The 13,093-nt window shown below is 34.5% G+C and overlaps 2 protein-coding genes across 6 annotated transcripts in view; one reads left to right on the top strand and one right to left on the bottom strand.

The window, feature by feature from the left end:
- The window catches only part of LOC128988821 (ATP-dependent DNA/RNA helicase DHX36-like), a 26,522-nt gene extending 21,528 nt beyond the window's left edge, over positions 1–4,994 (bottom strand). The window contains exon 1 of one of the 4 annotated variants that reach the window (XM_054410497.1): positions 4,920–4,994. Coding sequence is in view for 3 of the 4 variants with exons in the window: in XM_054410494.1 (XP_054266469.1) it covers positions 3,018–3,056 (39 nt within the window). In the remaining variant the exon portion in view is untranslated. Of the gene's footprint in view, positions 1–3,017; positions 3,091–3,774; positions 4,149–4,919 lie in introns of those variants that run through there. The other 3 variants (XM_054410495.1, XM_054410496.1, XM_054410494.1) reach the window with 3 other exon arrangements.
- The window catches only part of LOC128988822 (60S ribosomal protein L37a), a 13,921-nt gene extending 828 nt beyond the window's left edge, over positions 1–13,093 (top strand). The window contains exons 2-4 of one of the 2 annotated variants that reach the window (XM_054410499.1): positions 6,405–6,541; positions 11,971–12,099; positions 12,912–13,093. In XM_054410499.1, the coding sequence (XP_054266474.1) occupies positions 6,539–6,541; positions 11,971–12,099; positions 12,912–13,058 (279 nt within the window). In that variant the 5' untranslated portion in view covers positions 6,405–6,538 and the 3' untranslated portion in view covers positions 13,059–13,093. Of the gene's footprint in view, positions 1–6,404; positions 6,542–11,970; positions 12,104–12,911 lie in introns of both variants that reach the window. The other variant, XM_054410500.1, reaches the window with a different exon arrangement.

Raw genomic sequence — 13,093 nt, 5'->3', positions numbered from 1 at the left:
TCCTGGGTTCAAATTCCGCCAAATTACCAATGGATTTTAAGTGATAATGCCTCCCCTAGGGCTAGCCTGAAGTAAAGTGAAAAACAATCCCAGGCTCGTGTATAGGTAGCGTCTTAGGAAAAAAACCGACTCCAACTGGCAGCGCGACTATAATAGTCGCGGTTGGTGGTTTCTGTAGTGGCAGAGACAGTGGCAGTAATAGTTGTGTTTTTTGTTTTGCAGGGTTTTGGTTAAATACAAAAAAATTGTTAAAAACTATGAAACGGTTAAAATGAAATATTTTTTATTAATAAAAAAAGCATAAAATGGATGAAAATGAAGGAAAATATTAGGCTACATGATATGAAGGGGTCCGCGGAATTGGCTAACTCTGGAACTCGCTAACCCCATGTTAAATGCCCTATCTTCAAATTTGGTCGATGAGAGGAACTCGCTAACTTGTTCGGTTTCGGAATTGGCTAACTCCGGAACCCGCTAACCCGCTCTAGAGCCGGGTTAGCAAATTCCGTCCTCGTACGGAAGTCGCTAACTCGGTCCCTCGGCGGAACTCGCTAACTCCCAATCAGAAGCCTCGCGGGCCGTCCAATGGGAGCCAAACACGAATATTTTTGGCCAGTGTTGCCGAAAGTGTAGTACCTATATCGTATCGGCACCATAATGTCGTATCCTACGCTTAATTAGGAGTAAGAGCAACGTAGTCGATAAAATAAATATATTTTGAAGTATGTTTAACCACAGAGAAGTTCTTATGATTATTAGGGTGGAAAATGCATTATAGTCTTACCATAGACTAACCAACACAAGTAAACTTTACATCCCATTGTAAACTTTGAAGCTCGTTTTTCGTGTCTAGTTCATGTCCGGTGACACTGATCGCTAGTGTCGACAAAATTGTGTTTCTATTATTTTATAGTTAACTTCATGATTTGTTCCTTACTGTTTGGTTATATAACTAGGGGACGTGTTATTAGTTGTGATTAGAACGTTTTATTTGGTTAAACGAGGTTTTAAATTACTGAAAACAAGAAACAATTGTAAACAAAACACGACCTCTAAAGACAGTACACCGGACAGAACTAACAATACAACTGTCTTCAGATCATCCATAAGGATGAGAAATGTACTAATATAAGGGAGTATGTTTTAGTGGGTTTCTTACTTAAATAGTAGCTTATTGGTGTGAAAAATATAAAAATGCACATTTAATTTGGATCTATTACATGTTATGAAATATCTATTTTCGTAGTCCGCCATTTGTTTCTTTTATTCGAATAAATACCATTTTGTGAACTTCTGCAAATAAAATTTTTGAGTTCGTATTTTATATACTGGGCTTGTAATAACCTTAAATCATAAATCATAATAAAATTTACACGTTAAACGTCATTACAGAATTACATTGTAGTGGTTATGTATTTTTAAATAGAGCTAATGAATTTAAATAAATATTTATCAATACATTATAAAGTGGTAGGCCTAATGTATTCATGGATTGCATTAAAAGTTAGTCTATGCATAAATACAACTTGTAAATTTCTTTTATCGTAGGCTTTTAGTGTAGAACCCGGGTCATCCTCTTAATTTTGTTGAATTAATATTAATTTTACGTCTTTCAGTAGGCTTACTTTTTAAAAGTCTGGAGTTTTTTTTCCAGGCTGATTCTATCTTATCCAAAAACAAAGCTATTGTCTATTATGTAGCTCAGTACTGGGGAACGGTGAACCGAGCAATGGCTTGGTATAGTTTATATCGTTTGTGAAAGCAATATAAAGGAAACCCAACACTCAAATCAGGAAAATCCGTCAATTAGTTTATTAAAAATCGTGAATTAAAATAACCCTGTCACGTTTTATTATATGAATATTATATCTTCTCCTATTTTTTACTAGTGGTGCTTAGGTGTACAATCTAAAAACTGTTTTAAAACATGTAACATTATTGCTAAAAAATTCAACACATTTTAGAATTAGGCAACTATTTACTAGTAGGCCTACAATGCTTTGGTTCAAACTATTAGGCCTAGATAAAAACTTAGTCTATGTCATCATATTTGTACACGGAAGTTGGACGGTTCAACGACGAACATTTAATTTAAAATCTATGAATTAATTATGAAAGTTACGATGGTTGATGACTGTATTAATTAATGGTTTTGGTTTATTACGACATTACAATTAAATCTGTTTTCCGTGCTTAAGAACTTGCGTGTATTTTAGCTTATTTTCGTAGAGGTTTAATTATTTATTACCAATTAAACTAAATTTTGAATATTTTTCATATTCTATTATTTTCTTTTATACTGATGGCATTTATATTTAAGATCGAAATCATAAACATTTAACTGGCCATTGTACAGTTTAATAAAAAACACTTTTTCATGATGTTTTAATTGTCTTTTAATTACTTTGGGCTAGTTATCTGTTAAAAGTGGAATTGATAAAAAAAAAAATAACATTTACTGTATCTTTATAGACACTGACATTTTGAAATACGGCAGTGTACGATTATTTTGTCGTACAAGGCTGGCAACGCTCCGAGCAGTGGGCGCGGCCGGGTTAGCGACTTCCAGAGTTAGCGAATTCTGCCACGAGACAAAATCGAGTTAGCGGGTTCCGGAGTTAGCCAATTCCTGACTGAGACGGTTAGCCAGTTCCGCCACACGACCGAGTTAGCGAGTTCCTGAGTTAGCCAATTCCTACGTCTCATATATATAATATTCTCTTTTAAATTATTTTACTATACTTTAGTTGCGCTGCTCATGCTTTGCAAAAAAGAGAGAACGCAAAGATGATATTGTGGATGTTGGTAGTCGTGAACGAAGGCTCAAAACAATGTGACTATTTTAGGCGGGTCGTACTGCGGGCGGCCCGTCGCACAAGCTGGTGGCTTCGTTCCGTAAGTGGACAGATCGGCCAATTATGGTCACCTCCGTACAGGACGTTGCTTAACCTGGGTCAACCCTTCGGGAAGTCGGGACTCATAATCGTCTGTAGATGACTTTGGTACCAAATACTTACCGAATTTGGTAACTTTTCCAATGCAAACTGCTGGATCATTAGGCGCTTGTTTTGGATGTAATCAATGTTATCAATGACCACAGATATACGTGTCACACCGGGGAGGCATCAACAATAAGAGTCCTAATAAAATATTATAATGTAAATAAAATCATGATCAAAATCACAGCAGTAACTTTATTCGCTAAACAATTGTAGCCTACTTAAGTTAATATGTTCCTCACCCGATTTGACAAAAGGAATTGACATTGGTAAGTTGACATAAAGACATTGATAGCCACCAAATACGCCAATTTCTTAGTGGCTGTTGTGGGGATGAGCATCGATAGGTCAACCATCGATAACATCGACGTCAACCATCATGTACCAATAACATCTTTGCAAAAAATTTTTTTGTCTGCTTTTTGCACTCACCCTCCAGTAGGCCTAAGCCTAATGGAAAATGTCAATACCCATCTCAATACTTGGCTGGTAGTGCTGCCTACAAATTGACAGGCAAAGCTCCACACGGTCAGCACTCTGGGTTATAGTAGTATGTTTTCTGTGTCCCTGGTCTGTTGCTCAACAAAACAAATAACACTTGCACCCCTTGGCCCAGGCCCATTTGTAACCACGGTAGGCGGTACTGGGCCTAGGCTACCTTATAGCCTATAAGTGTATGTTAATGATTTAGGCCTACAAGAATAGGGGCTGCTAATTAAGTTAATCTTAGCACATTTTATAAGCTTACAGTGCAAACAAATTTTAAGATATTTACCTTCATCCATGATTTAACTTTGTTTTCAATATCGATGATATTGTTCACTATTAAAGGACTTTTTAAGCATACTTGATAGTCCTAGTTTGGTTATGTTTGTGTTGAGCCAGGGTAAGTCCAGTCCAAAGCATCAATAATTTATTTCCAATAATATTTTCAATGCCAGAGAATTAACACGATAATTGAATATAGGCTGATCGATTTCAATTTAAAAAGTTATAAGAATGTCACTAAATTTCACAATAGGCTGCAATGAAACAGTAGAGGTTAAAGATAGACTAGAAACAGAGAGCAGTACTAACTAAATCATCATTCTCATTGTTTTGTTTTGAAATGAAAACTAGGTTGTCTTCAGTGTCAGTGTCTTCTTCTCTTTATAAAAACACAACGATAATCACATCAGACGGCTATGCAACATCACAATAACATTCACAACAAACAGAAACAGCTGAGAGTTGATAAGTTCTTCTGATATTTTTCCTCAGCGCAGCGATCGGCTATTCGGTCTCGGCGATCGGCCTAGTCAATTAGTCATGTGTCCGTCCAACAGCAACAGGTACTTTATAGCTTGTCCCTTGTATATCGTCTTTATAGATAAAAATTTCCCTACCTCCAAATATAAGTTACCGACTTTCGAAATATCATGCAATATCAATGAAAATTAATTTGGAATTTATTTAGCTGTAATAATAGATAAAACCATATAAAACATACTCCCTTATGTTGATTAATTAATTGGTCCATGCTGTTATTTACTATGTTTCATTCTTCAATAATAAATGATAATAGTATTTCCTTGTTTTTAAAGCATATTAGGGTAGGGTTACCTTATGTTAAAATTTACTTTATATAACAGAGGTATAAATACTTTGCTTTATTAATTTACTAATTACTTCAATGGTTAACTTTTACCTCACCGCTTAATAGTATGAAACTTCTAACAAAAATGGATGTACTCTAACCGTAATAACACCGTTAACAAAAACACCTACCATTAGTTTACCAGTAATATAAATATTGAAAAGCGTACCTATGACAATAATTAGTTGTGAATATACATTTGATGATTAATAGTTCATTAGCACAGTCCTATTGTAAAATGGTGGGGACCATTGAAAATAAATAAATCATAATATAGTACATACCGGGAAATAGTAGTAAGATATTAAGATGAATAAGTGTAAAGGAAACAGGCGACAGATAGTAATCTGTTAATGACGCACCCATCTTGTTATCTGATAACACTGTATAATAACTTGTTTTAACGTTGTTAAATTGGTAGTTTGTAAGGGCTACCACAGTCTGTACTAAATACAATGAAATTCCCCTTTTACTACGAGACATTGATTAAGAATGTGGTATTCGGGGTTTTTGTTAATTATATAAAAATTGACAAAATTAGATGGGGCATGGATACAATCATTACACTAATTCATTTTTATTTTTAAGCACACTGCTTTTGCATTTTTAATCTCTTCTTCGGTCGAGGGACGGACACAAAAGATAACTTACTGGTTTATATACCTCTTACAACAAAAGAACTTAAACAAATATATTTTTCATTAGAATAAAACCTCTAGATATTATTTTTCAGTATTGTCATAGTGTCTTTAAAAAAGCAATTTGCCAGCTCCATGCTTCAAAGCATTGTTTTGTTAGTAGCGTAGTTTGTGGGGGTAGCGGATTTTTATCCCCCTGGGTGAACGTGACGTCACAAACCAGGGGGTAAAATTCCGGCCGCGAACTTTTGAGTTTCGCGCCATCAGTTCGATGGATTAAACGTATATTTTCTCGGTTGTGAATTTAATCAGATCAAATCAAATTATAATAACCTAGAGTGTACGGACCGGAATTTTATCCCCAGACTTTCACCCCTTCATGAGGTCAGCTCAAAATGTACGGCCCGGATTTTTACCCCCGGAATTTTACCCCCTGGCCAGATATATAAATTAGTGAGAATGGTTAATTATCTTCATTCAGTCTTAAATTTAATATTTAACATTTTATTTTTAAGTAGCATATCTTAATTTGTTTGTAACATCAACTAATCGAACAGGTTTTGAATTTTAATTTTGAGATTCGAGTATCAGGATTCGATCTTTGAAGCCAACTGTTGATTAAGATGGCGTACAAACAAACATCAGAATGGTAATTGATTCGGAGATTTATTTAACGATTTATTCAGTGAGTGTTATAACTGGTCAACCATTCTCATTCAATTAATAATCTTGTGCAGCAGGGCTGTGTCAGCAGTAAATTGTCACTCATCCATCAGTGACTTGTAGACCAAGCGTCAAGAAAATTGTGTCAATCGGTAACTGATGGTAGGGGAACTTGTCTTAAAATTCACCATATTAATAAGTAATTTTCGTTTAATTTTCTATTTTCTCAAGGCATTCGATTATACAGTCCAAGAAGATGGAAATTTGGCTTGAGTGTGGTCAAACATTTACAGGTTCATTCCTGATGAGTTTTATAGATTTACCGCTCTTATTATTAAAAAAATAGTTCACAACCTTATCAAGATATTCAAAGCTTGTATTAAAAGGTGTATTAATTGTGAAACCTTAAATTACATATAATCAATACCAAAAAAGTATAGGTGTAAACTGCATGGTGTTATGATTTAGCCTACCAGCTGCTTGCACAACCGGATTTAGAAAACTACACTACAGCTCGATCGATTCCGAAATTCCGATTGTCTTTTTCTCCTCTCTCTTATCCGGGCCTCGTATCCCTTCTGTTCTACCACAGAAATACCAAAATGGTATGTATCTATTTTAATCTTAAACTACTGTTAACATCTGCATGAATTAAAAGCCTAAACTGATATTTTCTTATATTTAACTTAATTGTAGCTATTCAAACCTAATGACTATAGTGTAGAGTAGAATAATTCCGTCTACGACATAAGTTAGGTTATGTTTTCCTTCTCTACTAGGTATAGCCATGTTATTTTTCTATCCCTGGTTTGAAGTTGGCCTAATCCTATCATCAGTTAAAATTGAAACCCTATTATCGTCACATTACATTCCATTTTATAAGAGTAATTTTATTTTATATCTTAAAAATTTAGCCTAGCCTGTAACTTGAGGGTTGATTTGAAGTCTAGGCCTAGGCCTAGGTCTAACGTAATTATGCCTAAGTGAGCCTCGGTTAAATTCTAAAGGAGTTTGAGTGACAGGTAATTAATTGCTGTTATGATTTCAAGCTTTTACTAAAATTGTTGGTCGTACTAACTTAACTTAAATAAGTTAGAATCCTGTTAATCTTGTAAAGGTAACTTAAGTCTAGGGGCTAGGCCCTACCTGTTTTTCTCTAACTTACCACAGTCTTTCACATGATTCAATTCATAACTTAGGCCTAAGTTAGTTGTTTTAGGCTAGCATATTACTTGGTGTTTCATAATGGATTACCCATCAAAAATTTCTCATGATCTGGGTCAACTAACTAGGCCTAGAATGAAATCGTATTCTAAGGGCTAGGCCCTACCTGTAAGTTAATGTGGTTCATTGTTGGGTAAACACTTAGGTATGCATTAAGTGTAGCAGTGGCCAACGATCGTTCGCCGTGACACCTAGAATGGCCACCATCGTAATGCAATAAGTTAACTTGGTAAGTTATTGGCCGAAATTTTTTTAATGGAAAAACAAACACTTTTAACCAACTCAGATGTGAACAATATTTAAAGCATTGGTAAGATTCTGAACTTACATTTTATTACCTACATTTAAACAAATCCTGGTACCGGTAGCTGGTTAACAATGTTACGACGATTAGAAATCAAATTACTTTTTGGCGAAGCACGACTTTAGCAGCTGACACTTGGGAACAGTCAAAACATGGGCATTACCCTCCTCGGGTAATTTTTGTCTTGGGATGTTGCGGGTGGTACCACTTGGATAGCCCTTGAGTTAATTTTCATTGTGGTAGCCTAAGTTATTGATTTTTGGAAAGAAATGTTGATTATACTACAGTTACGATTATATGAAAACAGCTTTTTTCGGAGTTTACAACAAATGGCCAACCATCGCAATACGATAGTACGGCAAATACGAATTATATACAGCGTAATTTATTATTAATAGTCATGTAATATGTAATTTTGAAGAGGTAGAAACAACTTAAAGCTTGAGAGCCCTTTGTTCGTGGTTATTTCCGTTTGCTCTCAGGAAGACGACGAAAGTGCGTCACTAATGATAAGGTCTCATACACAAAGTGCCTTGTATTGTTGTCGGCGAGTTTTCGCTCTCGTGTTATCCGTGATTTATTACCAAGTTAGGTGTATATTTTTATCATTTTGTAGTGTTAGAGAAATGTGTGTATAGTAGCCTAATCTTTATGCATTTTCTTTTGCATGAATAAGTTATTAGGTACTGAATAGTGTGTAGGCTAACCCTGTTTGGTAAAACTATCGACCTCCAGTCAACGTTCCAAAAAAAAAAAAATTTTCCCAAAATGTTCGTTTTTAGGGATGATTCCAAAAATGATATTCATTTTTTGCGGAAACGTCCCGTTTTCCCAGTAAATGGGAAAAACGGGGAAAATCTTTTTTTTTCCAAAACCCCATGTTGTGGGTAAGTTACTCAAATTGTGCGGAATTTCCTCCTGAACAAGAATACTTATGTAATTTTTATTACGATCAGACTAGGCCTATTAAGTAAAATATCACCGAAAAGGGGCCGCTGGCTACTTATATACCCTACTACCGCATAGCGCTAGCATTGCGGGTGACTAAGCCAATGTAGAATGCGGGCTTTATTTTGGGTTAGGATTTGTTAGGTTAGGTTAAGTTTGGGTTAGGTTAAGTTAGTTTAGGTTAGGTTAGGTTGAGTTAGTTTAGGTTAACTTAGGTTGAGTTTGGTTAGGTTTGGTTAGTTTGGGTTTAGTTAGGTTAGTTTAAGTTAGGATAAGTTTGGTTATTTAGGTTAGTTTATCAATAACATGAGTATTGAAAGTAAACGAACCTTACGAAACTTATCCTAACCTAACCAAACTTAACCTAACCTAAACTACCTTTAACTAACCTAACCTAACATAACTATAACTAACCTAAGCTAACCTAACCAAACTCAACCTAACCTAAACTAACCTAACCTAAACTAACCTAACCTAACCTAACCAAACTCAACCTAACCTAACCAAACATAACCTAACCCAACCAAACTTAACCTAACCTAAAATAACTTAACCTTTTTAACCAATCCTAACCCAAAATAAAGCCCGCATTCTACAATGACTTAGAGTCACCCGCAATGCTAGCGCTAGGCGGCAGTAGGGTACATAAGTAGCCAGCGGCCGCTTTTCCGGTGATATTTTACTTAATAACTTACTTAATACTTTGGTGGTCTGATCGTAATAAAAATTTTCTCATATAATCGCTAAAAAATATAACATTTAATTACAAATATTTATAAATAAAAAATTATTTTTACCATTAACTTTGTGACTTGCCTTAAACTTCATTAGCTCCCCTATAACCTTTTTACATACAAATAACTCTACGGGTTTCAATTTTTTTGGTTCTCCACTTGTATTACCGGATATAGGCTATTACGCCCAAAAATCTAAAAAAAAAAAAAAATCTAGGCTAGGCCTAACTTGTTATATATTTCTATGTAGGGAATTAGATTGTCTACAAAATTTAAATAATGAATTTCCCATAAAAATCTGTAGAAAAAATTGTACCACTGCTTTAGAAATAAAAAAAAATTGTATTCTTTTCACCTTAGGCCTACCGAAAAAACTTTCTAAATCATTATTTAGTATATTATTATTTCTAGAATCTCCTGTCCTTTCCGAACAAAAGGAATATGAGGTTGGCTAGGTTTACTTCTACGGATTAAATTTTACAAATTTTTTAATAAAGGTCTGCAAAATGGCCAAAATGGTTGGCCATTCTACACTTCTAACATTGGCCACTGCTAAGGTTAACTTACAGAGTTTGCACCCGATTTTTGAAATTTTTTTCATTCTACCTACGGTACTCAAAATTCAATGCTACTTCCGGAAATTACGTACTGTTTTAAGTGGAAAACTACCAAAATGCCCTTTTTTTACTAAAACACGTTAAAATTTTGGGTACTCAAATTTGCATAACCGGAATAACTTAATGAGCAGATTTTGATAAATTTAAGCAATGAAAGAATTATTTTGATCCGACGTCAAATAAGTTCAGTTTTGGCGAGATGTAGACGAAAATGAAATAACTAAGGTCTACACTAGCAATAACCCTAATTTACTAAGTTAGGGGATTGGTGGTAATTTGGGGTTAGGTGGGGTAGACAACCAACGTGGGTAAGTTAATCATCGGGAAATATTACAGGTAATAACTTAATGGGTTTAAGTTTAACTTAAGTTAATTGGTTGATAGCAATGGGAACTTTCTCTAAACCCTATGAGCCAAAGTTCTCTAAAGTGCTATATGCGACAATATATCGGTTTGTGTCTTTTTCCAGAAAAGTGCTGTGTTACAGAACACTATATCGTTGTTCGTGTTCCATTCGAATAGCGTTAAGCGACGATAATTTCATGCCGGCGGGACTTACGGCCGTGTGAGTTTAAATGTGATAGCCTATCAGTTGACTCGGTTGTTGTTTCAACACAGTGATGGTTTCTTTCGATTCCTCATACGATCGAGGCCCAATATATCGTTCCTTAGCACTTTTGAGATGAAAAATTTTATTTTTTTCTTGCACTCCAGACTTTGCCCCGGGGTAAAACTAGAACTTTTTGGTCAAAATAAGTAATTAAAAAACTCAAGCATATTGAAAAAAAAAATTTTAGCATCGAAAGGGTTAAAACAAAAATAGTTGAACACTGATCGCTTGGGTTTGCTGATTTGTGCCTGCATTTAAGTGTTTTGGGAAGTTAGGTTAGATTTGGAAGGTAAAGAGCACAGCCATCCCTCCCCTCATGCCTTTTCTTTTATAAAAAATGTTTTTTTTAGAATTATACAGCAAGATTGGTTAGTTTCATTAGGCCCTTAGGCTTTAGTTTAATTACAGTTCATGTAGGCTACAGACTACGTGGTGAAGTATAAAGTGCAATAATTTGCTATTAAAACTGGGTAACTGTGGAATAGACAGTCTAGAGTTTTTGGGTTGTTGAAGAGTAGGCTACCTATTCCAAAAACGCATGTCTATTCGTCATTTATTGATACGTTTACATTAAAAAAAAACTTTTCAGGCATTATTCAAATTATTCAACATCCTTTATCGAGTGTTCTTTTTCAGCTTAAACAGCAAATTACTAATACACACGTAAATTACATGCATTACAACTAACCTACAGCATAAAACTTTGATGCACATATATTAAATATATTATAGAATCATGTTACGCTATGCAAAAATTATGTTACATAACAATATTAAAATATAAAAAAATATTAAAATTAACAATTTAAATAGGTACTGTAGTTTGAAATAACTATATTACTGATTAATAAATAAATAGGTATTATATACACTACCAAAGAACCATAAATAGACAATAATATGCAACATGCAACTAGCAAACATGACTAATTGGCACTTTTTATCAAACATTATTTATATTACCTACTATTTTATTTAAATCTAAATATGCTTAAAGAATCGATAAGATGTCGACTTCTCGGACAGACAAATTATATAACCTACACATGTTGTTTAGTGGTAAATAAGTTTTAGAAAATGGTATAAAAAATAAATTTGCATTACTTGAGGCGAGGCGATGAACAGCAAAGCTGATACATGAAGCTAATTCACTAATTCTGTATGAAAAACGGTATACAAAAAAAAAAAACAATTCAAAGTGTAATAACTTATTACAACTGCCCATTTGATGTTTTATTATCTGTAACATAATCAGAAGGTTGTAAATTAAATATTTTAAAATGAAATGCTTCCTGAAATATAGCTTTTTAATTTCACCCGGTCGGAAAGACTGGGAAAGACTGTGCCTCTCCTCACATTTTTATGTAAATCAGTGCGACCTCTGTCGGTTAAGCCCAATTAAAATAACCTAGAGGTTCAAGTTTGGTATGGTTGTAAAAGTATGTATAAGTTATGAAAGAATTGATTTTTTTCTTCATTCTTCTTTTTTGTGTCTCCTCTGAAAATTGTAGCTAGGGTATGTCAATTTAAATATTGTTGAAGGGAGGCTCATTGGTATTGTAAGCTCTACCTAATATAATTTCACTCTTAATTTCAGGCCAAGCGCACCAAGAAGGTTGGAATCACCGGTAAATATGGAACTCGTTATGGTGCATCTCTGCGTAAGATGGTCAAAAAGATGGAAATCACACAGCATTCCAAGTACACCTGTTCATTTTGTGGAAAGGCAAGTTTATTCTAATTTGTTCAGCTTATTAAAATATGTCAATTAAATATCTGCTAAAAGCTCTTAAAGCTGTATTAAAAACTAGAACCTAGGTGTTGATTCATATTCAGTAATAGCATATTGTGGCTGCTTGAGATTATCGAGTGTGGATGGAGTTTTCCTGAACCTATACCTGAGCTTTATTATTTAGCCTAACTTTAGGATGAATTCTTGATGGTTCAGATTCATATAAACAAATTTACAGACAATCATAGCTACAAAACGCTTATATTATCAGTCAATCGGTGACAAGACATTATGCTATGGTACCTGTTGATCTTAAATGTGATATTTGAATCCGGATTAGAACAGTCACAGTTGATGGGGGGATACTGTTAACCTTAAACTTAACAAAGTGTGTTATAGGCTACTTAAGTTCAGAGTGGACCAATTGTGAGTTACATGTGCTATATAGAGGTTTTCTTTAATTGTGATGGTTTGTCGTGATTTCACATTCTGTAGGTGATTCAAGCTTTAATATTTTTGTATGTAGCCTACATTCAGTAATTGTGTATTTGGCTAAAAAGTTGGGAGGGGGAATTTTGCTTCAATCTGTTAAAAATTTACAGTATAAAATTAATAAGCAATCAGTTAAAAAAATGTCCAAATTGATGTTTCCCTTAAAACTACATTCTAAATATACTACACTTTATGCGGTTTTGATTTGCACTGTACTTGGGCAAAATCAACTATGTATCGTGAAGACTACCTACAATTTGGATGTTGATAGTTTTTTGCAGTGTTGAATCTAACAGTTGTTGTGTTTATTACAGGAAGCCATGAAGAGGAGTTGTGTTGGCATCTGGAACTGCAAGAGGTGCAAGAGGACTGTAGCAGGCGGAGCCTGGGTTTACTCTACCACAGCCGCTACCTCTGTCAGATCAGCTGTGAAACGTCTGCGTGAAGTCAACGACTTGTAAATGTTTCATTTTATTAATAAAATATAAAAAATGTT

Source organism: Macrosteles quadrilineatus, unplaced genomic scaffold, assembly GCF_028750875.1.
Source record: "Macrosteles quadrilineatus isolate MER2022 unplaced genomic scaffold, UCM_ALF_1.0 Scaffold_3__2_contigs__length_128488019, whole genome shotgun sequence".
NCBI classification, from domain to species: domain Eukaryota; kingdom Metazoa; phylum Arthropoda; class Insecta; order Hemiptera; family Cicadellidae; genus Macrosteles; species Macrosteles quadrilineatus.
Note: the sequence above shows the minus strand (reverse complement) of the source record. Positions and strands in the feature narration are given on the sequence as shown.